This window comes from Spinacia oleracea, chromosome 4 (assembly GCF_020520425.1).
Source record: "Spinacia oleracea cultivar Varoflay chromosome 4, BTI_SOV_V1, whole genome shotgun sequence".
Taxonomy (NCBI): domain Eukaryota; kingdom Viridiplantae; phylum Streptophyta; class Magnoliopsida; order Caryophyllales; family Amaranthaceae; genus Spinacia; species Spinacia oleracea.
In genome coordinates this window covers 166,938,948-166,964,447 of record NC_079490.1, presented here as the reverse complement: position 1 = coordinate 166,964,447, position 25,500 = coordinate 166,938,948, and the positions used below count along the sequence as shown (strand labels likewise).

The following is a 25,500-nucleotide window of genomic DNA, read 5'->3' as shown; positions in this document are numbered from 1 at the left end:
ATTCCGATAATATTTCCGATTCTGACAATATTTCCGTTTCCGGCAATATTTCCGATTCCGGCAATATTTCCATTTCCGATAATATTTTCCGATACGTACCATGTTTCCGTTTCCGGCAACATCTACGACTTGGATAATATTTATATTTCCGATACGATCCATATTTCCGTTTCCGGCAATATCATCGTTTCCGGAGTATTCATTTCTTGCCTGTGACGATCTCAGCTCCCACTGAAACCAAGATCCGTCGATTCCGAATATCCATAGATGGAGTATTTAATGCCATTAAATACTTGATCCGTTTACGTACTATTTGTGTGACCCTACGGGTTCAGTCAAGAGTAAGCTGTGGATTAATATCATTAATTCCACTTGAACTGAAGCGGCCTCTAGCTAGGCATTCAGCTCACTTGATCTCACTGAATTATTAACTTGTTAATTAATACTGAACCGCATTTATTAGACTTAACATTGAATGCATACTTGGACCAAGGGCATTATTTCCTTCAAGAGATTCTTTCACTTGTTCAGTCTTATATTCAGCACTTCTAGCATCCAATTGCGTAAAGCAAAACTTAACATATTGAAGTTTCAAGCGAGGATCAAAAATTGCAGCTAAAGAAAGAATCATGCTGTAAGATTCCCAATACTTGTCAAATTTTTCTTTCATCTTCTTTCCCATTGTGTTCAATGTCTCATCCTCATGATTACAATAACTCCTTATGAGAGACTCAATTGTCCAAACATGCATTAAATACAAATTGGCAGTTGGATAATTCCTACCAGAAAATCGTTTGGTAATCTCATCAAAAGGTCTTAATAGTGCACATATCTTCTCAAGTTTAGACCATTCATCTTCCGTTGGAGCTTGAGGCGTACTTGCATTACTAATCCTTACCATCCTTGTGAAAACAGCACGATAAATAAAAGCCCTTTCAAGCATTGTAAAAGTGGAATTCCATCTTGTAGGACAATCCAACCAAAAACCCTTGGAACAATCAATACCAATACTAAGAGCACACTCTCGAAATTTCAGTTTTCTAGCCTCAGAGCTAGTCCAATATCTAACTGATTGTCTAACTTTATTCATAGCATCACAAACAATACCCAATCCATCTTGAACAATCAAGTTTAATACATGAGCACCACAACGAATGTGAAAGTAATCACCATCAGAAGGTAATCTACCAAACACAGAAAGACTATCGGCCAACAAATCTTGCATATTATCATTGCATCTAGCATTGTCTAATGTAATAGAAAATATTTTCTTATGAATTCCCCATCCCTTTAAAAGAGCAAGAACCTTATGATGCAAAGCTTGGGCATTATGAGGAGGAGGTACATGACAAAAGTTTAGTATCTTATTCTGCAACTTCCAATTCTCATCTACATAATGAGCTGTCAAAGAAAGGTAACCTTGACCAACAGAAGACGTCCACATATCACTTGTTAAACATATCTTCCCAAGAACCTCTTGCAATTCTCTCTTAAGCTTTTTTTTCTCTAGCACATGAACTTTAATAGTCCGATTCCTAGCTGTATTTCGACAAATTGGCTTGCATTCATCATTCAAATACATATGAATATCCCTATTCCCTTCATGTTCAGCAAACGAGTAACTATAACCATGCTTAATGATAGCTAATGCAACTTTTTTTTGTAAATAAGATGATTAAACTTTTTAGGTCTTTTTGCCTCTTTGTCTAAAAATATTTGACCAACATCAAAACTAGCAATTTTAGGACAAATTTCAGTATGACATTTGAAATTAGTTGTACCATTATGAGAATCAGCAAACACAGGTCCTTGGTTACAATATTTGCAATAAGCTCTTGGTCGTTTGTCATTGAACTCGCCGCCGTCGAAGCAATTATAATGATCCCAAACATTTGATGCCCATTTCCTTTTGCGACTCCCAGATGAGTCATTACTTTCTTGTCCACTCTCACCACCGCGACTAGTATCACCAGTACTTGCACCACCCAAATTAGGCTCAACTCCTACTACAATTACAAATTTAAAATGATCAGAGTTAGGCAACCTATTACATATTTACAATGTCTGACTACTTTGATAATTAAAAAGCAGCATAATCAAATTAAAATTAATTAATTGAACTTCCATCTTAATCCAGAAGCACTAATAGTATTAAATAATAGCAATATACTTCAGTCTTCCCCAAAACTTGACAAATAAATGATAGAAAATAGTAACATATAGCAATTACATGTAATTGAATATCCAGGACTCATCCTGAATTCATCCATATTAATATATTATGCATCAGTTCTTAACCCAGATTATGCCATATGATAACTAAGTAAATAACCCCATACTACGTAATATCACGCTACACATCTTATTACAGATATATAACACTCTAACAATGTCATTTCGTGTGATTTCAAGGATTGTGTAGGTATCAGAAATTGGATCTTATTCCAAAAATTTAAGGGCGTGAATGTGTAATTTACACTATTAACTAAGTTTGGGTGTGAATGTGTGATTTACACTATTAGACCACTCTCACTAGTGGGGAAAAAACCACAGTCTTACTCCTCCACATCACTTTCCTCACATACAAATTTTGTTACAACAAATTCATCCCACCAATGAACTAAAAAAAAAAACTCCTCACCACTTTTACTTTCACTATTCACTAAACTCCACCACACTTTCTATTTCCCACATACTCCATCCAATCAGACTTGGACAAATGGGCGTCGCCCATTGGGCCTCACGCAAAGTTGCGTCAGCGAAGGAGATTATCCCTTTTTTTTGGAAATAAAATGCAATAAAGCATTTTCAACGGCAACATTACCTTTTGGCAGCAACTGACATTGCTTTTTTCTGCAAATGACGACAATAACAATGGCAGTTGGGACCACATATTTCGGCGAGCAATTTCCATTTTAAAGAACGCCATGCGAGATTTTTCCGATTTGGTTGTGAACATTTTTCATTTTACCTATTGGTGTAGTGTGTGAGCCAATTTAATTTCACCGTTTCTCACTCGTGAGGAACTTTTTTCCTCACTGGTGAGAGTACTCTTAACTAAGACTTCCTCATTGCCATTCCAAGTGAGAAGTAATGTAGTGTGTTTTGTAGAGCAAAATGTCAAAATGATCGTGATATTCATGATTTTCTATGAGATTAGGGTTTTTTAGGCACAAAAGATCTTGCTATTCTCAATAGACTCAATAATCCTTATGCTTTTGAAAGGGTTCAGTATCAACCAAATCAAGCTCCAACGTAGCTAGACCAATTTTACAGAACGTGAAAAACGTTTATTTCGACTTTAAGTAATTTGAGCATATACGATTGAATTTGTTTTGTTTAATAAACATTGCACAAATATGACTATAATTATTGTTATTGCTCGTGTGGTTATCTTTTAATATTTCAATTCTTTTTTAGAAAATTCCACTTATAATTTGTACGAAGTATTAAAATTTCAATTACCCTAATTAACTAAAATAACGAGTCAAGTCGTGCCAAACTTAACCAACTCGAACCCGAACCCGAACCGTTCAATAGCGACTCCTTTGATCCTTTCGTGTCCAACTCCAGGCCTTACCAGTTCGGGTTCCCGATTCCCTCCTCAAAAGAGTCAAAACCCCTCTCTCTCCAATCGAAGAAAGAATTCAAGAACCCTAACCTGGCTAATTCCTGATCATCGTCAGTAAGTACTCTTCTCTTCCCCTTCTTTTATCTCCTCCATTTGTGTCCCTTTCTTCAAATGCTTATAATTCTGCTACCCATTTGAGATGTGATCTCTTACCCATTTCATTTGATTGATTGAATTTCTTCTTTGTAAATAGACATTTGAGAAATCGGTGCAATAACAGATCAAAACAAACAAAGGAGCTGGAGAAAATGGCTGGGAAAGAGGAAGTAAAGCATATTGAGGAATGCTCTATTTCCAAGTTCGTCTCTTTCCTTCAATCCCCCTGATTATGCTACCCAGAGTAATGTGTTGGAGTTTGTCAATTTTTTCTTTCCATCAAGTTATTTCTGGCCCTTTTCTCACTCTAAATTTCATGGGTTTTCTTTTTAATTATTGATGAAATTGATATATTTTTATGCATTTTTCTGCTCATTATTGGGGAACATTAATCCCATAATTTGGGTTCTCTACATTTTTCAATTACAATTTCTTGTTAATGAGCTTTCTGGATTGCAATGAATTAATGAAATGTTACAGTAAGTTGTTATACTAGATTACGGTGTTTTATCTCATGGTTAGGCTTCCTTAAATGAAATGTTATGGTGTTGATTGCACGCATTTGGTAGTCGGTCTCTTTTCATTTCACCTCAAGTCCTCAAGTACTTGTTTTAGATACTCGACACGTGGATTTTTGGCCCCAAAACACGTTTTGTTTCGATAAATAGCCTAGCTTGACACTTGAAACACACAAGAGACCCAAGTCTAAGTAACATAGATGGCACTCACGGCAGTTAGTCCGTGACTCAATACTGTGTAACCCCTTGTGATCAACCTCTCTGGTTCTTGTTGTTTCTGGTTTCACCAACATTACTTTTGAATTTGGATTTCCAATTGTGGGTTCGAGGGTAATGTTAAGGGGGAAATAATTGGCTGTATGTTTGGGTGACATAGTTAGTGCTTTGTATACTTCATGCTCGTAAGACTTTTGACCTTTTGAGGGATCATATGTTGCCACTTTCCGTACAAGTTATTTAATACTTTATTGGTTTCTAGCTTCATTATTTGTTGGTTATTTCTCTTTCTTTCATGGTCGAGACTTGAGATAGGAAAGGGATGCTGAAAAATGGCTCTAGGGCCGCTAATACGGTTTGTTAAGCTAGAAACCGTTCCTTTAGTTTCTCTTCCAAAGTATGTAGCTGGGTACGTGGGTTGCACCTTCATTTTAGTTAATGGGCGACTGAGCTTGTTGCTAGTTTCTGTGTGTGCTTGATAAATTTTCTATGAAACCTTGAAATAGTGCAATTTTTTTGTACATTTTCATCTAACTCATGATCAAGTTTGGAGATTATTTAAGAAACAGTTGTGTACAACGAAGAGGATGAAGGCAAATAGAACATTATGGGTGTTGGATTCTGATAATAGAAAAACTTGAGTGAACTTGAAGCTGGACGATCATTTCTGTGCGTTCTGCAGGTTAGATAGTTAGATTATTAGCATAATTGTAGCCAGTTAGTATCATTGACCACATCCTGGAATAGGCATCTTTAAGTTAAAAGTTAAAACTCAAAACAGTATTTTGGAGCTGAGACATTGCTGGTGTTAATAGATAATGTTTAAGTAAAATTCGGATTCATCTATGTTGGCTATGTTATGGTGGAAGGAGTTAAGATTTATCGTTACTTGTCCGTTCTATCTATACACCATATAGACAAGCTGGAAATTTAAAACTGGTCAGTGATTGTTTGCTGTCATTAATTAAGCACTGAAAGTCTAGCAGACATTAGATTGTTGTTGATAGCTTCCTGTATTATCTAGACTGGTGTGAAGTTGATATAGCTGCAAAAGAAGATCATGATTTGGTTGATGTTTCCAGCTCGTAATATCATAGGATCTATGTGTTACAGTGTGTTTTGAGCTATGATGAAAATAGCTTTTAAGTTATTGACAATTCATGAGAATTTCAAATAAACCAGGTTATTGGCTTTCGCTTTAATCAGGAAGTGCGTGCTTATTTCTAGTTGAGGTGTTTGTTGTTCCTACTTTTTATATCTTCACCAAACAATGTATGTCTGCTGTTGAAATGTAATACTCATCAGTGATGTTGTCTTTACAGTGCCATGGGAACGTGGGTTTTCTCGGTATTGGGTGCTTTGGTAGCGATTCCTGTTGGAATAAAGAGGAAATCTCTTGCACCACTCGTTTTTTTCGGAACAACAGGCACCATGCTGGACATTATAATGGGGATTAGTGCTTGTGAAAGAGAACATGCAGAGCGTCAAGCGCAGCTGTTGGAAGCACAAAATTCTGCAACTGAATCCACTGATGTTGTTTTAACAGAATGAAACGTATATGGTAAATTGCTATCTTGAACAGACTGAAAATTTCTTGTGTTAGAAAAAAGATTAAATATGTGTCTTCTACCTTGTTTCTTTTAGCACAGTGATAGTCTTCCTTTCAAGTGAATTACAATAATGTACTGTAGATTTTTTGAACAAAAATTAATGAGCAACCCTACTATGCGGCTATACCTCATGTAGGTTATGCTTGTACCTGCTTTGCTGAGTCCAGTTCAGAATAAATGATATTTTCGGATGGTTATATAAACGTTGTCAAGTATTAAAGGTTGCAAAACAGATCTTCAAAATAGTGAGCAGCAAGTAGAATTGACAAACCTCATTAATCATGTCAACAAAATTTGGATGGAGGTAGTACTAAGTTCTATTAAAAAAGTTCTATTAAAAGTAGAGGACTTTAGTTATAGACTTATAGGGAGACTTTTAATATCATCCCCCAGAAATGTTAAGGACTTAGGAGCCATCCCTAAGAAGAACCACTTCATCTTGCAAAGTTCTTGTAAGATCGCATTACATAAGACTTTGCCTTTGATGTTATAGGTACTTGGCTCAAAACCAAAAGAGCGAACAAATGAAATGAATCAACAAAGGGTCACAGACTCACAAGACTTTTTATTCTATATATAGGATATACGGAGTATAAATTACTTCAATACTCTGGCCTTTCCGCCCAGATATAATTGTCGTAATAGTGTATAAGTCAAACTATTTTGAAGTGAGATATCTGGAGGTTCTCAACATGGAGCTTCTTAAAATTACTTTTCCTCTTGGTGGCGAAATAAAGTCCCCAATTATATTCTGTGTATTTGGGGGGATTTTGGTCATCAATCATCTCTTCTAAGGGCTTGACCATGACGTAGTGTGCTGGGTAGAAGAAGAATGGAATAGATAGCCGTTCCTTGTCTGAGTTTACCATTACCCTGTGCTCCACACTCTCATATTTTTCATTGCTCCAAACCTGCAAAACATACTTGCACAACAGATTTTGTCACCAAAATATGAAATTTAGATGCACAAGGCAGAAAACTCCAAGATTATATCAGAACCCAAAATAAGCTAAAAATGATGCTTTGGTTGATCCTGATTCCTGATGATTCTTCAACCCAAGCAGCATTCATGGTTCTTTTCTACTTAGGCTCCGTTTGGTAGGGTGTAAAACATTTTCCTATAAAACTGTTTTCCTCTATTTTCAAGTTTACATTGTTTGGTTTGCTAAGGAGTGTAAAACCATTTTCCCTAGGAGTAAAATTGCTCTCCCAATGATGGAAAACCATTTTCCCTTCAAAATGAAGGGAAAACTGTTTTCCTTCCTCCCTTTTCTTATCTCTCTTGTACACTCCTCTGACCACCTCCTTAATATACCTTTCATTTTGCTTTCGTTTCATCATTTTTTCTTACATGGAACCAAATAACGGAAAACTAATTTTGAAATTGTGTTTCCCGTTGTAAATTGTTTTCCATGAAAATCACTTTACACTGAAAATGTTTTACAATCAACCAAACAAAGCCTTAGTTTAATTATTAGTTAGTTGACGGTAAAAGCATTACCTGAATGATATCACCCACGTTCACGGTAAAAGCACCAGGGTTGGGTGTGACACTGACCCATTCACCATCTGACTTTCGCCGGACTTGTAAACCACCAACATCATCCTGTGCCAGAATTGTCAAGGCACCTGCATCCTTATGTCGAGTAACACCTAGAACAAGTTGAGGAGAAGGGCAGGACGGGTAGTAATTAAGCCTCACAAAACTCGCATGTTCCTTGAAATAGCAGTTCAGCCTATCTGCTGTCAGTCCTAAGCTCAAGGCTATTAGCTTCAGCAGCTTAAACGCGAGTTTTTCCACTTCCCTTGCATATTCTTGGCCTTCCTCCCTGAACTCAGGAAGAGACTGTGGCCAGCAGTTAATCAGCTCCTTGGGTTGAAGATCATCAGGATCAACAGGAATAAAAGAGGGATCTTTTGCAGTAAAATCAAAAACTTGTTTCCAATCTTTAACATTCCTTGTATGCTCAGAGTCATTATACCCCATTGGATTTGCTTCATCTCGACCCACCTTCCGCTTCTCTTCTTGAGGTAGTGCGAAGAACTTCCTAGCTGTAAGCTCGATTTTCTCGAGCTTTTCTAGTGGTACACCATGGTTGATCACTTGAAAGAATCCCCATTTTTCACAAGCATTGCCTATCTGAGCTACAAGATTAGCAGTGTCGTTAATGTTGCCATGATCAGTTTTGTTACAGAAATGATCATTTGAGGTAATAGAAGAAAGATCGATGATTGGAATTCCTTCAGCTTCTGTTATAATGGGTTTAGGCCTATGCTCAATGGGTTGAATGAATGCAGGATCAATTTCTCCCATTCTGTAAGTTCAAATATAGATAGTTGAGTATGAAATGGGTTGGTTCATGCTTTATAATTATGGAAAATTCTGGAATTTAAGAGCATCTATATCTATGACATTCAGGCAAGGGCAGTTGCCAATTGCCATGATAATTTGTTTTTTTTTTCTCTTTTCAAGTATCAGGATAGGTTCATGCTTGACACATGTAAAGCATAAACTCAAAAGTTATTTCTTTGATTCCTATACGTAACACTTTGATTTTTACGCTATTACACACTCTGCTTTCTTTATTTTAGGCGACTTATGTTTTAGTAAAAACATAGTCAGGTGAGATCTTGCTAGATTCGTCTCGTTGAATGTATATTTTTTTAAAAAAATTATTATGATAAATGTGAAAATTTATTGTTGCATCTAAGAACTATGTTATTTTTTTCCAGGTTCTTCCGGTCTCTCTCGTTTGGGCATGTGATGTTTCTAGAAATTGATTTTGGAACACCACATTAGTGATACTGGCACATCTCTATATGAGTACAGTACATAATGTGATAAAATCAACTTTTGGTGTGACAAAATCAGTTTTGACTGTTTCTTGCAGCACTCTTAGCAACTTGGAATGCTTTGAATATAGTTTTACAAAATAATTCAAATGTGATCTGTTTAAGATGGATTCTGAGGTTTGTTCTTTGGCGGCTGTTCACTACACCTTTTTAATGATTCTTAAGTTGTGGTATGGCTTGATAATAGATTTTGCTCATAGTGATTGGACTATGAAATCCACTCACCTTGGCATATTTGAACGATTTTAAACATATGTAGGGACTCATAGGTTTTTTAAGGATAAAAGTTATTTCGAGGGGGGAAAGACTTGAAAATTATTAGGTGCATCTGGGTTCACCGTGCATCGAATGGTATTTTTGTGCCCTTTGGTGGTCCCTATTACATTTTCTCCTTACTTGGTGGTCCCTATTACATTTTCTCCTTACTTGGTGGTTCTTATCACATTTTCTCCTCACATGTAAGGAGAAAATGTGAGAGGGTGTACCGTACACTCGGGTGCATGTAATATGCATTAGGAAAGGCTTACTATATGAATCCATTTGTTTTAACATATACAAAGTACTTCAATCGTATTTAATTATAGGATATACTTTCTATAAATAGACATATTTAATTAAAGGATTCACTTTCCGTTTTTGGCTATCATGTTTCCAATTTTCAATTATATTATTATTTATCTCCTTCTTTGTGATCTTTATACTTACTCACATCATCTTTTACTACAATAAATAATTCACCTACTACGCTACTTTCCTCTTATCTTAATAAATTCAACTCATTATCCTAAAATTATGTGCCGGACAAAGTGTATCTTTTAATTAAATATGGAGGGAGTATGTAACATTATCTATGTGGGATTGGGCTGATAGGTTGGTCTCTAGAGACCGGCACAAGTTGGTGGAGTAGATGTAGAAATCACCGTCTGACTTAGAGGTCACAAGGTTGAGTCGAGCCCTAGGTATTGGTTCAGTAAGATCTTTCTTCTTGCCTAATAGGGATTATAAAAAGGTTGATCTCGAGAATCAGATCACAATAACTATACGAAGTACCACATTACCACTTGACCGGACTTCTTATACACTTTTTTTTTTTTAAAGAAAAAAAGAAAAAAAGATACAACAAAAGTTAGGATAGTCTTATCTCAAGACTATATCCTAACTTGTCTAAAGATAAAAAAAAATAAGAAAATTTATTATCTACGTATGGGTCAATTTCTTGGTGCGTTTGTATGCGATGACCTAAAGCAGCAACGTAATCTGCTGCGCTATTGACGTCCCTATAAATGTGGCAAGAAGAAATACTATCAAAATTATTCAAAAGCTGCTTGATATCATATCATTAATACCTGTATCTTCCACGGGCATTGAGTTTTTCCCTACAAAATGTTTATGATTTATGATTAATAAATTATCACCCTCAATGAAAATATGTCGTATATTTTTTTTCGATGGCTAAAAGAAGACTATTACGAAGAGTTGTTGCTTCATCAAGAAGTGGAGAAGAGTTTCCAAGATTGTAGGTTCGACTAACAATATTATTTCCTAGGTGGTCTCTAATTACTACACCGGCTGTTCCAGAATTGTTACAAATTGACCCATCAAATTTAATTTTCACAATACCAAGGGTCGGAGGTGTCCAAGCAACTTGAGTGGTACTACGCCTATATGAGAGTGTTTTCTGTTTTCCTTAATCGTTTGAGACCATTTATGTATCCTCCAATGGTACTACGTATAACTTTACAATATAACACATGTAACAAAGAATGTTTTTCTGATTAGGATTCCAATCAATAGTTCTAACTTTTGTTTTTGTGGGGAATGAATAATTATAGCTGTAATTAGTACTACCTTGTTCGAATTATTCGAAAGTTGTGATAATTCCTATTCCCAGACATAAGTGTGTTTAACTTCGTGAATTACTTCTTTCAAACATCATCTCTGGATCTTGTATTTATATTCCCTCAACAAGTTGATGTTATTACTTTCTTACCAACTCAGTCATATTTTTAAGGTATTTTATCACATTCAAGAAAATCAAGTCACCAATGGTAAAAAAAAAATAAAAAATTATGAGGGTCTAATATTCATAACAAAGAGTAAGCGTTGGGTGAAACGATCTCACAGTAACTTAATGCAAGAAGTTAAAAGGTTAGCCCTAAGCTCTTAAATAATTCAGAATGTGATCTTCCTCACGGCCAATTATCGCAAACCTGTCTCATACAAGATTTTAAAATTTTTGGGTGGATTTTGAACAACTCGAAACTATATTTTTAGTTATAAAACGGGCACGGTTAATGGTCAAAAGCACGTTATTTGGCCCGAGATAGAAGATTTGGACCCAAAGTATAGCCCAGAGCGACATGATGTGCATAATACTTGTTGTTACCGGTCCGGCTTTTGATCAGGTCTTTCCCCAAACATAGTCATAATACCATCCGAACTCGAATCATAAACTTTACCGATATCTCTCTTACTCTTTATTTGTGTTCAATTAGTGTGTACGGGAAACATTTATTCATATTGATTTTTCATAAAAAAGACGTTTATCTCAAACTAAATTTCAACCTTAATGCATGATAAGTGCTTCAAAGTCTTACTCGCTGATTAGAAACCATGACACATGGTGGGATCATTGTCAAAAACTAAAATGTGAAGAAACACTTTGCTTCTGGGGCTAATTTCCCTGGATGTAACATCTCAACCAACAATTCTCAACCAAGATTTTATCCCATTTTTGAACTTCCAAAGAAACTTCAATCATAAAATAGCATTACATATGGTAACATATACGAAGTACGAAACAAATCTAATTCTGAATTCTGTATTTCTACGCCACTGACCCCTAATTCTAGTGCAATCAAAAAGTAGCACAAGATGTCTCAATGACTTGGACATGGTACTTTCCATTGAACAATTTGGAAGAGTTCTAGTTAAGTATTTACAAATGATATCCCGCTTTTTCAGAGAGCGGGGGGCATGGAAGTGGACACGGTAACAAAGCACAAGTATTGAAGGCCGTCCTGAAATTTATCCACGGCAATACTCTGATCTGCGCGAAGATGTTCTGAAAATGCATTGGCTTTGTCTTGAATTGACATTTCTGGAGGAGTTTCATGAGAATCAGTTGTTGAAACAACTTTCATGGCAGCTAGGTAAGCTTCAGTCACATCAGATATACCTGAAAGTGTGAGGAGCAATTTTATGAGCACAAAAACCCAAATCACCAAGTTACCCAAACTTGCTAGGAATCATCAACATAATTGATTATGTTACAAATAAAAATGGTTAGTGTTGTGAGTTGTGAAATAAGAAAACATCAAAACCGTGACAAGTTATAACCTTCAATATTATGGCTTTGTTCTGTTCGACTTATTTTGACTTATTTCAGAAAAGATAAGTTCAACAAAAATAAGTTTTTTTCAGACATTTTCACACACAAATAAGTTTTTTTTCAGATAAAATAAGTTCAGATAAGTTCAATTAAGTTCAGATAAGTTCAGATAATATAAGTTCAGTCAAAATAAGTCTAATAGAACGGAGCCTATGTATGTCATCTCACAATTTAGGATAATTTCGAAAAATCTATATGAGAGTTCCAAAGACGTGTTGCTAAAACCTGCAAGCATCCAAAAAGGATACACCATAGCAAGCTACACTATGACCTTTTTCGCCTTGTATCAAATTTATGGGATAATTGCATTACGAGTTCAGACAGTAAAAGCTGTTGAGGACTCAGGGGTGGCGACAAGTATGCAACCAACATTTTGCATTAAACACCAATCAATCAAAATGTTTACATGCTAGGAAGAAATTACCGGTAATGAAGCTATTGGAAACAGCTTCCATGCTCTCGGTGATCGACTGAGCCTTGGATCTGATAATTTTAGCTTTTTCAAGAGAATCCTCCGGCCAATCAATTTTAATCATATTCTCATCTACATTTTCCTCCTGATTCTTGTTTGCAACAGATATCATGGATTTCCCCAACAACAATAATTGGGACACAGCAAAACAGCAAATCTCTGACAACCTCTGCAAGATTCGATATGAAGTAAATACCTAATCTAATAACTACTGGAATACTAAAAGATTTATATATTAAAAAAAAAATGTAAAGTAACACGCTTACATGGACCCCTTCAGAGTGCAAAGATTCCAGTCTGCCAGTAGTCCTTTGAATAATGTCATTAGCACTTACCCCAGATAGTGCACTTGTAAACCTAAAAACACAGGGAACAGGGGAGAGATCAGGTTTAACGAATATCATCCAAAAAAAATATATAAATAATGGTAATACCATTCATGTCTCTGGAATAATGGCAGTATAGAAAGACTAAAAAGAACAAAGCATAATGACACCCCTCAAATCACAAGACACCATTTTTTTTCTGCAGTGTGGACGTCATCAAAACGCATCCCACAAGCACAAATAAGCATAGTGTTAGGAATTAAACTGACAAAGACTCGTATCGGAGGTTGGAGTCGGAGCTCGATTTGGGAACATGCCAAAACACCGGACAAGGTAGCTACAACAAGAATTGAATTTAGAGTTGACTTCCTTGTTAAGAATCCTAAACTACGTGGAGCATATTGTAGGGAAATAAGGCAACTCAAAGTAAATTCTTTGTCTTGGCGATTTACGTACGTCGGCTTCCTATATTATTTGTTTCTTAGTTTAATTAGAATTGTAATTAAAAAACTAGATATATTTTGGTATGTGACAATCTCTAGAATTATTTAGACTTGGGGAACAAATATAATTCTAGTAGACGTGGGTTTCTAGTTTAGCCTATAAAAGAGGGTTTAGGCCTAGCTAGAAAATAAGAGGGAAAAATACATTGGTGAGAGGAATCATCAATCGAGGGGTTATTGTGTTATTTTGGAGGAAATCTAAATTTCCTCAAAACACTTGTGTCTTTTATTATTGTGTTTGGTTATAAGCTATTAGGAGTCGGATTCAAGAAACGAGCATACAACAGTATCCAAACAAATGTTGTCTACATAACTTACCAAGTAAATATTTTTAATTTGGGAAAAGGAAGGATAGCTAATGCTTACCCCACAGCCAAGTCAGCAGCCTTACTGAGACTTGAATCATGTAAGTTCTTAAGTTCTGAGTCACTTCCTCCAGCCCTAGTTTCTATTTTCTTTCCTTTGTCTGAGTGCACGGTTGTTATATCAGTTTCAGTCTTTAAATCAAGAATTTGTTGAACTTGTTTCACCTTTCCTTCGTACAATGATTTCTCCTCTGATGACAACTTCACTTTTCTTCTGTTAAAAAGTAAGGCATAATGACTTGACAACGCCTCCAATTCCTACAACGCATGTAAAAGTTCATTAGCCATTAGGCGACTAATAAATCATCTAACCGGATGCAATTTCTTTTTGCAAGAAAACAAACCTCCAACTGCTCAGGGCCTCCATATATGTAAAAACAACGATCAAATGTCATTTCCTCATAAAGCTGGTTGTCGTAACTTTGATGATCGACTCCATCAGACTTCTTATCAACTTCAAAACCAGTCTCAGAGATCAGCAAATCCATAGTCTCCTTACCCACGTTTTCAAGAACTTGCATCCCCTTGAAAGTAAAAGCTTTTCCAGTCTGACAAAAAATTAACACTTAACTTTATATTCCTTATAGATAAAAAAGGAGGATGTCAAAGACATAACTGGGCAAGGAATCCAGACCTCTAGAAGAGATGGAGCAATAGAACTTGCATCATGTTGAACGGAATCAGCTATACTAACGGCAGAATGCTCGAGCCTGTAGAACAAGAAATCTCATAATTAATTTTTGTAGTAAATTTAATTCATCTTCAAGAACAAAGGGAAGCAGAAAACATCAGCTCGAGAAGCGCACAAGGCTTTTTCATTGACAGATGCTGTATTTAATCACAGCAACAGGCAGAAAATGCTCTCTCCTAGATCCAAAATTCAAAGAACTTCTGAAATGTAAATCTAAACAATTAAGCAGACTTTAACTCATCATGCTCAGATTTTCAGCAAACAAAAGTGAAATATTTCTAGAATGTACAATTTTTCTCAAAAGTTCTACTCCCCCCGTACATTCTAGAACAAAGATAACAGTATATTTATTTAGCAAATTTTTTGATATCCTAAAAGAATTTTGTAAATTCTCAACATATTACGAAATCTTCCACGAACAGCAAGAGACCATATCTATGTAAAATCTTGCAGTCTTAGATTCAAACTTACTTTTGCATAAGGTTGGAACCGCCTTTGAATGCACTTCCTAGTGCCTTCCAAGCTCCTGATGCAAAGTTTTCCACTGAACCATCTATCACCTTCAAACCCTGCCAAGATAAGAAGCAACTAACTAACTAAATTGTGTAAAAAATGTAGTCAGAAGTCTGAGAACATAGACAAGATATTAGAAAAAGAATGTATAAGAATATACATATAGATTGACATGTGGGAAAATATGGATGGTGACAAATGACAATAAGGTGAAAATGGAAAATGTTTATTAGATGTATGCATCGAATTGTGAGAAAAGAGGACGCGTAAAGATATTGTCATGCCAAATGATAGCAATCTTACAATTCTCTAGACACTAGAGATTTCAACATAAATATTCTATATAGGCTTTACATAAGGGGGGTGATAAAATTGAGTCATTTCATATAATATCCTTCCTATGACTTACCTGGCTAAGAAATGTGTCTTCACTAGCCTTCTCCAACTTATCCAGAGCAGACATCAACTTTTCCTTCTCTTGTCCATCTTCCCCTTCTGTGACAGAATCTTTAGCGTCATCCTCCGCTTTAGAAGGTTCATCTTCAGCAACATCTTGTACGTTACCAAAGCTCTCAGCAGCCTGCATTCAGGAACAAATAATAATTCAGTTAATAAGAAATCATGATCAAGATTCAAAAGAAAAAAGAAAACAAGGAGTGTTTTCTATTACTTTCTTTTACGGAGATAAACTTTTTATTACTGGAAAAAGAAGAAATTAGAAGGAAAATACTCCTCTGAAAATTAGGTGGATACAGACACCAGACTCGGGTCGTACATCTTACAAGAAAAAATAGTCCAAGACTCCGAGCATAATCCGAAGAGGTACTAAATAAAACAATGTCTCCCACAAAGTCATGCTAGTAAGCACCTGATTGTGACTTGTGAAGAACGCTATCATATAAAGGACAAAATACAATACTTTCACCAGCATTCTTCGGGAAGGTTGTATAAGAATTTGCAAGTGCTCCTTAGAAAAAGGATACACCCAAGACACACACTGGCACACAAACCAAACTAAAGGACTGATTCCATTGAAGGAACCCTCACTTTTACATCCGTACTCCTTTAACATTTCTAAAGGTAGTAACATCCCAGTTAACTGATGTAGACAATCCTGCAACGTCGTTATATGCGTACTCCTCTAACTTTTCTAAAGACAGTGGCGCCTCGTGTATTTAATTTCTAAAGGTAGTATGTCATAGACTAGACAAATGGAAAGCGGTAGCGTAGGCATTACATAATTGGTTGTTGAGAGTAGCTTGAAGAGGAAGATAATTGGTTTAGAGAGTAAAGAAAGAATCAGAAAAGATTAGACAAAAAGAAAGGGGAAGTAGCAGAGAGAAGGGCATGGATAATTTCAAATTGTTATCTTAGTTTTCTGCTTAGCTCTTTGGAGTGAGTCCGGACACTCTAAAGCTTGATAAATTTAGCTCTTTGTACTTCCACTGTTATCAACTGAACTCTGTTTAGTCTTCCTTTGATTTCTGTTTTAAATAAGTTGAATTGTTGATCTAGCACATTTCAAAAATGTAGACACTCAACCTAGCACACCACTAGCCACTAGGTATAAGACTCCAAATTTAGATTCTCCTCTTTTTTACTGATTCACAAACTAAGTCCCCCTTAGTCTATTGCATGGGGCACACTCACTTCACGTTACTACAGTTTACTGGAAACACTGATTTATTATAAGTAGAAGTTACGGAGGTAATGACAGATAATGGTCAATGGAAAACAAGTCAAAATTGAAGGACTTAAGGACGCATAGATATAATGAAAAGAAAAGAAAAAATTTGCCAAAGACGAAGTGGACACCTTTGGCCTTTAATTAATTAGAATATTCAAGCATCATCCCAAAGAGCGCCTGTCATTTCTCCTCAGAGTTCTCCATTTTATTTATACAACCAAAAATTTGGTTTAGAGGAGGCTGTACATGTTAAGTCGAATATAGAAGGATTGTGCACAAAATCAAAATCCTTCATGAACCAATAACATCTCACTCAGTAAAGAGCTTATCATCTTACAAATCCAACACTCCGAACTTATGCACAAAATCAAAATCCTTCACAAACCAATAATAGCTCACTCAGTAAAGAGCTTATCAACTTACAAATCCAACACTCTGAACTTATGCACAAAATCAAAATCCTTCAAGAACCAATAACACCTCACTTAGTAAAGAGCTTATCATCTTACAAATCCAACACTCTGAACTTATGCACAAAATCAAAATCCTTCACGAACCAATAACACCTCGCTTACTAAAGAGCTTATCATCTTACAAATCCAACACTCTGAACTTATCTAACTTTCCATAATATTAGACAATCTTCATGAACAATGTTGAAGTAAATAAAGAGCTTATCATCTTACAAATCCAACACTCTGAACTTATTTAACTTTCCATAATATTAGACAATCTTCATGAACAATGTTGAAGTAAATAAAGAGCTTATCATCTTACAAATCCAACACTCTGAACTTATCTAACTTTCCATAATATTAGACAATCTTCATGAACAACGTTGAAGTAAATAAACCTAGCTACTCTTTCATCGCATTTCACACACATTACATCGACTACAAACTCTAAATGAACAACATTGGTGTTACGGATTGCGAAAATGAACATTTTGGACCAAATTTTATAGCATACAAATTCAACATTTAAATAAATAGTTATAGCTACACAATTAAGTTTTTCACAATAACAATTCCTGAACCTAACCTTCACGATATCAAACAGTAAGAACGAATTTCCTAATACTGGAATCTCCATTTTCGAAATTCAATGTTTCCAATTTCATCACGATTAGGTCAAAATGCAATAATAACGAAATCAATCAACAACAAATGAAGAGAGAAAAAGAGAGAGAAAGTACACTGCGGGAGATCTCCTCGGCGGCAAGCGTGGCGGCTTTCTGAAGATCTGAAAGGTACGAAAACGGTGAGAAACCCCACCCTCCCCATCCGCCACCACCTCCGACGTCTACGTCGTCTTTTTTGGTTTGTTGCGCAGTTACATCCGCCTCATTTTCTCTCTCCTCCTCCAATGACGACTTGGTGTTACTACCTTCCTCCATTAACTAGAAACCAAATTTGGCGGTGTCTCAATTAAAATATCAGGAAATGAACTCGGAATTTCTAGTATATTTGATGTCTTCTCCTACTTCGCCATCAACGTGAAAAAGGTCCTGAGATCTGCTTTCGTTGGTGGTTAGATTGAGGAGGTTGCGTTTTTTTCAGACAATACCCCTCACGTGCTTTGCACACTCTCATATACGGATATACTCTCTCCGTCCTTTAATACTCGCACCGTTTTGATTTGACACGTTTGTCAATGCACAACTTTTACCACCAATATCTTTAACTATATATTATAAAAATATTAATATTTTGAAAATATATATTAAGATGAATTCAACAATATAATATAATATAATATACTTCATCTGTTTCACAATAGATGCATTGTTTCTCATTTGCACACTATTCATCAATCAACTTTGACAATCATTATTTCGATGTTGTGTAAGAAAAAACATAGTGAAGTGAGATTTTGTTAAATTCGTATTAATACAAGGATTCCAAATATCAACATTTTATAATTTTTACTTATACATATTTAGAGATATTAATGTTTAAATAAGCGTGTTGGCGTACGTGCAAATGAGAAACGATGCATCTATTGTGGAACGGAAGAAGTACTAACATTTGTTTTTATATAAAAGAAATAAAATAGTGTCAAAGTGAATTATGTGAATAATGCAAAAAGTCAAAATGGTCCGAGTATTAGGGGATAGAGGGAGTACCCAAATTTATGTGTCAAGTGCTAAACGACAGCGTTTGCATTTTTATCCATCACTGAAATCCATACAAGTTGCAGCGAATTGAACCGCAATTCAAGTCCGAATGAAGCAAAGACGCAAATACGATCTTTAATATTTCTTCATTCCTTAGAATATTACACCATATTGATTTTAGATTTCTAAAACATTTTTTGACTGTTAAATATCTCGAATTATGTATAAATAAAAGTTATAAAAAGTTAATATTTAGAAATATATATATCGATACGGATTTAAAAAAATTCTCATGATTATATAGTTATAAATTATAAAAGATGACCAAAGGTGTAGTGTGAATAATGTAAAAAACAAGATGGTGCGACATTTATGAAATGGAGAAATTACATGGTTTTTAAAAAAAGGTAAGAAGATGAAGCCTCCCTTCAAAGACGAAGGAAATGCGGGGATCCCTCTTGCAAAGCGTGAGAATTGAGCTTCTATCACAAGGGTGGAAGGAGAGCCTTCAACCACTAGGTCAGCCCTTGATTCTCACGCTCTTTAATACATGATGTTGTGAATGTTGTTAACAAACTAGATTATTTTTGTATTTCTAAAGTTCCAAGGGTGCGAGTTGCTAGAGCTCATTGTCTAGTTGTACAAGCTAGAAAAAGATATCAGTGTTATGTGTGATTTTTCCTTCTGCAAAAATAAATAAATAATAACAAAAAAAAAAAGTAAAGAAAATGTGTCTGACAATTGAACATTCTTTTTTGAGCGATTTTCGTCAATATTACTAAGAGATGTGACAAATTTCCAAAATACGCCATATTCCACATCATCAACAAAACAAGTCATTTTTTTTACGAGTCAGCGCTACATCACCGACTGAACAAGCGATCTGACTAGTAAATCTCCAATTCAAATGGTGATGTGTCACTTGTTATTGGTTTTAGTACATTACTCTTTTCAATTCTTCCATATGCATAATCGTGAAACATAATTTCAAACAAAAAAGGGCAAAATCGTCAATTGAATTGGAGATGTTGTCCGGCAAAATTGTCAATTGAATTGGCGATCTTTCCTTATAACATCGTCAATTTAATTGACAAATTATCGCTGAAATGTGAAAAAACTTTATGACAATGTTGACGTGGATGGTAGATTTGGGAATTAGTTAATTTGGGAATTAGTTTTTGAAATGTGGCATATTTTAGGCATTTTGACATCTTTAAACATTATTGCTGAAACCGCTCTTCTTTCTTTAGCTAGTTCATCTGATTATACGAGATGTTCTACGGAGTAGTAGTATTGAATATTACTCGTAAATCATGCATTTTGCGTTTAAAAGTGACAATTGAACACATAACATTCTTCTTAGTTCATTTGTATATTTAATACTCTGTATAATAGTAGTAGTATTGAATATTACTCGTAAATCATGCATTTTGCGTTTAAAAGTGACAATTGAACACATAACATTCTTCTTAGTTCATTTGTATATTTAATACTCTGTATAATAGTAGTAGTAGCAGTAAGACATGTAAATCATGCATTTCGTGTTTAAAATATCAATTTATTAATATTCTGGCCATAATTTTCTCCAAAGTAAGTTTTTAATTAATTCATTACATAATTTAGCCATAAATTAACATTAACCATATACGCATATACGCACTTGTTTATGTACCACTCATTTACTCAATAAATGAGCAAAATCATGTTCACGACATACACGTCAATACTCAATTGTTGTTAAAAAGGTTAACCGGAAATACAAGATTTAAACATTAATAATACTCCGTACAAGGTTATAAACATTTTTTCCTCTTTAACAAGTACAAGAAAAGATTAATTGCAATGTAAGAATCTGATGAAAAATAATGTCTTAATTTTTGATAATGAACACTAATTAATACCCAGGGAACATGGGTGGTGGCGGTGATGAGTATTGGAAACCCATGAATGGTGGTAGATTAACATCAGGAGGTGGTGGAGATGGAGATGGAACTGGTGGTGGTGGGGAATGTACAGGTGGAGGCGGCGATCGAACAGGTGGTGGAGGAGAGAAAACAGGAGGTGGGGGTGAAAGCCTAGGAGATGGTGGCGGGGAGAACACTGGTGGGGGAGGTGATGGCTTTGGAGCTGGTGGTGGAGGTGAAGGCTTAGGAGATGGTGGAGGAGAGAACACTGGTGGGGGAGGTGACGGCTTTGGAGCTGGTGGGGGAGGTGAAGGCTTGGGAGCCGGTGGTGGTGGTGATTGTACTGGAGGCGGTGGGGGAGAGTAAACAGGGGATGGAGGTGGAGGTGAGTGGACAGGTGGTGGAGGGGAATGGACGGGAGGTGGAGGAGAATGAACGGGTGGTGGTGGTGGTGGAGAATAGACAGGGGATGGAGGTGGTGGAGGATAAACAGGGGATGGTGGTGGTGGAGATGGTGTGGGTGGTGGAGGAGAGTGGACTGGGGGTGGAGGGGAGTGAACTGGTGGTGGAGGGGAATGAACGGGAGGTGGAGGTGGTGAATAAACTGGAGGAGGGGGGGAATATATTGGTGTTGGAGGTGGTGAGTAAACTGGGGGTGGAGGAGATTGTAATGGTGTTGGAGGTGGTGAGTAAACACGTGGTGGAGGTGGATTTACCGGTGTTGGAGGTGGCGAGTAAACTTGTGGTGGAGGTGGATTTACGGGTGTTGGAGGTGGCGAGTAAATCCGTGGTGGAGGTGGATTTACCGGTGTTGGAGGTGGCGAGTAAACTTGTGGTGGAGGTGGATTTACGGGTGTTGGAGGTGGTGAGTACACTGGAGTAGGAGGTGGAGACTCTTGATGAATAATTTCTGGTGTAGGTGTTGATGGTCTAACTGGCATTCTTTTGTGATCATCTGGTGTTGGGGCAGGTACTGGTGGTGGTGTAGATGGTCTAACAGGTGATCTTCCATGATCATCTTGTTCCGGAGCAGGAGTTGGTACTTGAGGGTGTGGTTCATTGTGTTCTGGTGTAGGTGACTTAGGCGTCTCTCCATCGTCTCCATGTGCTATGCTTGGAGTAGGCTTAGATGGTTGCCCCCCACAATTAAAATTTTCACAGTCAATTGTGTGTGACACCACCGGGAAACATTCTTTTGGCGATCTTTGATTATGTTTACCCGACAAACAATTCTTCTTGTCGTCATAATAGATATTCTTCCTTAAAAACAAATCACAGCTCTTGCCCTCGCCGTTAAAATAGTTACTAGAGAAAAAGAATTGTTCCAATAATGGCAACTGACAAATATCATCACCAACCAATCCAGTGAATTTGTTGCCCGACAAATCTAAGGATTCCAAATTTACAAGGCTAGAGAAACATTTAGGAATAGAACCAACGAACTCATTCTTAGATAAATCTAGAACGGTCACGTTATGAAGCTTCCCCAACTCGGATGGCATACAACCACTTAACTTGTTTCCCCGGAAAACAATTTGATTCACTTTACCTGCTATGTTGCCTATAGTTTTGGGGATACATCCGGTGAACTTGTTGTTTGCCAATACTATAAGAGATGTCGTTGCGTTACCAATAGTGTCCGGGATAGGACAATGGAACCTATTGTCGTTGAGTAACAACGCGTCAAATGGCCTGTTGAAGACCTCTGGAGGCAAACACCCCTCGAAGTTATTGAATCGAAGATCAAGATATGTGAGTGTCTTTAACTCGAGCACGACTTGTGGAAAAACTCCTACAAAACGGTTGTTACTAACATCAAGCTCGTAAAGGAGTGAAAGTTTGGAGAAGCTCTTGGGAATAATCCCACAAAATCGGTTAGAGTTAATGTGGATAAGGGCCAGGTCCGTAAGGAGGCCTAACTCTACGGGGAGATAACCCGCGATGTCTTCGTGATTCAAGTCTATGCCAGAAACCACGGTTAACTTCTCATCATCGAGGGCCTGGGAACAAAATATGCCCTTGTAGTCACAAACATTCGGACCAACCCAATTTTTTGTCGCGCCATTTGGGTCCGAATAAATTGCCGATTTCCATGCTTGGAGGGCAATGTAGGCTTTACGGAGCCTCGAATTTGGGAAGTTGAAGGCTACATTTACTTTTAGATCATAACCGTCGGGCAAATCGTGCCCATTTTCGTTAAAAGTTTGTAGTTGAGTATGAGCAACGAATGAGACTTCGGCGTCAGATAATGCTAAAGTGGTAGAAGATAATAAGGATGATACTATGAGGAGGGATAAACAACAGCCTAAAGGCCGAACTATGGAAGGATTAATCTTCCCCATTGATGGCAATTAGGCAATGTAACCTTGGAAGTTAAATGATGTTAATGTGGAGGTAGATAAACTGGTTATTGTTTAAAGACAACCCAATAATTACAAATTTTCTTGCCGCAAACTATGTTAATTCTCTCATACTCCTTAAATTTTGAGGCAAATAGCTAATGTTAGATGAGTTCAAATTTACTAAATTTAACTATTATCTTATGGTCTCCCGTCAAAAGGTAAATAAATAAATTATCTTATGGTTGATATTCTTATAAATTCCTTTTTTTTTTAATTAATTACTCCCCGTACATAATACTACAATTATTATTATTATGAATGACTTATGGAGTAGTCATTTATTTATGCGCATATAACAATGACCTCTTTTTTTTTTTTACCTCACCGTTTTATATTTCATTTTAGGACATCCGGCCATTGATATATTCTTTTTGGTAAAAACATAATTTTGTTAAAAAAACATTATGTAGCTTGGTAGTTGATAATAATCAAAATTACACTCAATATTTATATTTTATTAGATTATAACTCGTGCACGTACGAATATTGTAAAATCAGTATTGGACCATGTTTTTTATAAAATCTTTTCCCCCTAAAGATGATACATATTTAATAAATCTTGAACATACTCGTTTAATCGTCTAATATGAAATTTCGTCCTCCTACGTATTACATACTTCATATTTTATATGCTTCATTAATATGCTAATTTAATCAAAATATTGAGTTAATACATTTAAATTATTGATATAACGATTTGATTAAAATATTTCCAAAATAATATTGAGCAAAGTATTATTATGTGGTATCTATTATTGTGATATTCTGTAATCCAATATTCTTTTTAACATTTGTAAAAAATTAAAATGAAGTAGATATATTTTAGGAAATACATTTGTGGAGGGAAAAAATTACATCAGGAAGTGACATGTGTCATTCATGATGTTTGTTTTAGTATAAAGTAATAGATAAGGGATAAAACAAGCTCATGATTCATGAAGCCTTCGTGATTCTAGAGATAATATGGTGTTTCAGTTTTGTGCTAATGTTTTTTTCTCTTTTAAGTATAGAAAGAGTCATAAATTGAAGGGCAAGTGATGTAAACGAGATTCGATCAATGTCATGGCATCAAACTTATCATTCCTCGTGACTTTAACCAACTAAGTTAGTTAACATCCAAATAAAATTCTACTGACGGGTGAAGAGATTTGGACCAGTAGTAGAGGTAAATGTTTCTGAGAGAGACTTTAGTATCCCGTATGACTAATTAGTAGTTACTAGTTAGTACTCCGAGTAAGTACCTTTTTTGACAAGGTAAGATGAAGGTCCTACTAGGTCAAGCACACAGGTGAACGAGCTATATACTTTGAGAGTAGGGAAACGGTAAGGGAAAACTCTCCCCAAAGTGCCTTTAATTAGAGGAATTAAACACTAGCCTTGTGGTTGAAAAGTAAAAACCTTTCCATTAGACCAAAACGTTGGTTGAATTTTTTTTTATAAGGTAAGTTAAACATACCTTTTTTTTAAAAAAAAAAAGTACTTAAAGAATATTATTTAGTTGATTTACAAAAAAATCGGTATATAATTCTATAAAGATTGTTGTGCACGTCAAAAAAAAGAAAGAAATATTGTTGTCGGCCTGAATATGCCTTGCCAAGCCAAACCAGTGGGTTCCCAAACCCTCATATCTTGCTTACATATCTAATGGTCTAAGACACTAAACATGATTTCACTTAATGTAACCTATTTTTCCCATTGGGCCTTGTCCTGTGTTTTTTTTTTAATTATTATTTTTAATGTGGATCAAGCATAGACCACGGCTTCATACCCCATGTCAAGTCGTGAATTTTCCGTGCACGTGTTATGTCATACTTTTTTGTGTTGGATCATGTTATGTAGTGGCCAACCCATTTCCACCTTTAGACTCCTATTAAAATCTTGGTATGGAGTTGTCGTAAATTTTAAATTTTATATTAACCAAGTATTTTAAATGTTTAAGATTTGACATGGATCAGAGGTGATTTTCTATAATATTCTTTGGTTACAAATGAGATATAGGGGCAATACAAATTGCAAATGGGGTAATGAAAATTCATATGTGTGACCTATCGTTTACATACACTTAGTCTTAACTACTATTCCATTAAACCGACATTTTTTAACAAGACTAAACTAAAACATTGATTGATCAAATCAATTTTTTTTGTTTAAGTTATGGGAGAGAGTACTAGAAGCAAATAAACTTTTATCAAACATGTTTTATAAC

At 35.9% G+C, this 25,500-nt stretch overlaps 4 protein-coding genes across 4 annotated transcripts; 1 reads left to right on the top strand and 3 right to left on the bottom strand.

The window, feature by feature from the left end:
* Nucleotides 1–3,538: 3,538 nt before the first annotated feature.
* Nucleotides 3,539–9,034, top strand: LOC110794412 (uncharacterized). The gene is made up of 4 exons (XM_021999391.2): nt 3,539–3,685; nt 3,825–3,929; nt 5,784–6,022; nt 8,805–9,034. The coding sequence occupies exons 2-3, from the start codon at nt 3,880–3,882 to the stop codon at nt 6,010–6,012; spliced, it is 279 nt and encodes a 92-aa protein (XP_021855083.1). The 5' UTR covers nt 3,539–3,685; nt 3,825–3,879; the 3' UTR covers nt 6,013–6,022; nt 8,805–9,034.
* On the bottom strand, nt 6,327–8,580 carry LOC110794410 (protein DMR6-LIKE OXYGENASE 2). The gene is made up of 2 exons (XM_021999390.2): nt 7,573–8,580; nt 6,327–6,982 (listed from the first exon to the last, which is right to left on the bottom strand). Exons 1-2 carry the CDS (start codon nt 8,383–8,385, stop codon nt 6,725–6,727), a joined length of 1,071 nt encoding a protein of 356 aa, XP_021855082.1. The 5' UTR covers nt 8,386–8,580; the 3' UTR covers nt 6,327–6,724.
* A 2,598-nt stretch (nt 9,035–11,632) lies between the features above and the next one.
* Nucleotides 11,633–18,431, bottom strand: LOC110794409 (uncharacterized). Its single transcript, XM_021999389.2, has 9 exons — nt 18,068–18,431; nt 15,595–15,765; nt 15,144–15,241; nt 14,616–14,691; nt 14,326–14,529; nt 13,983–14,239; nt 13,054–13,144; nt 12,740–12,956; nt 11,633–12,102 (listed from the first exon to the last, which is right to left on the bottom strand). Exons 1-9 carry the CDS (start codon nt 18,266–18,268, stop codon nt 11,885–11,887), a joined length of 1,533 nt encoding a protein of 510 aa, XP_021855081.2. The 5' UTR covers nt 18,269–18,431; the 3' UTR covers nt 11,633–11,884.
* Nucleotides 18,432–20,707: 2,276 nt separating this feature from the next.
* Nucleotides 20,708–23,275, bottom strand: LOC110794388 (pollen-specific leucine-rich repeat extensin-like protein 4). Its single transcript, XM_021999358.2, has one exon. It carries the CDS (start codon nt 23,232–23,234, stop codon nt 20,883–20,885), a length of 2,352 nt encoding a protein of 783 aa, XP_021855050.1. The 5' UTR covers nt 23,235–23,275; the 3' UTR covers nt 20,708–20,882.
* Between the last annotated feature and the right edge of the window lie 2,225 nt (nt 23,276–25,500).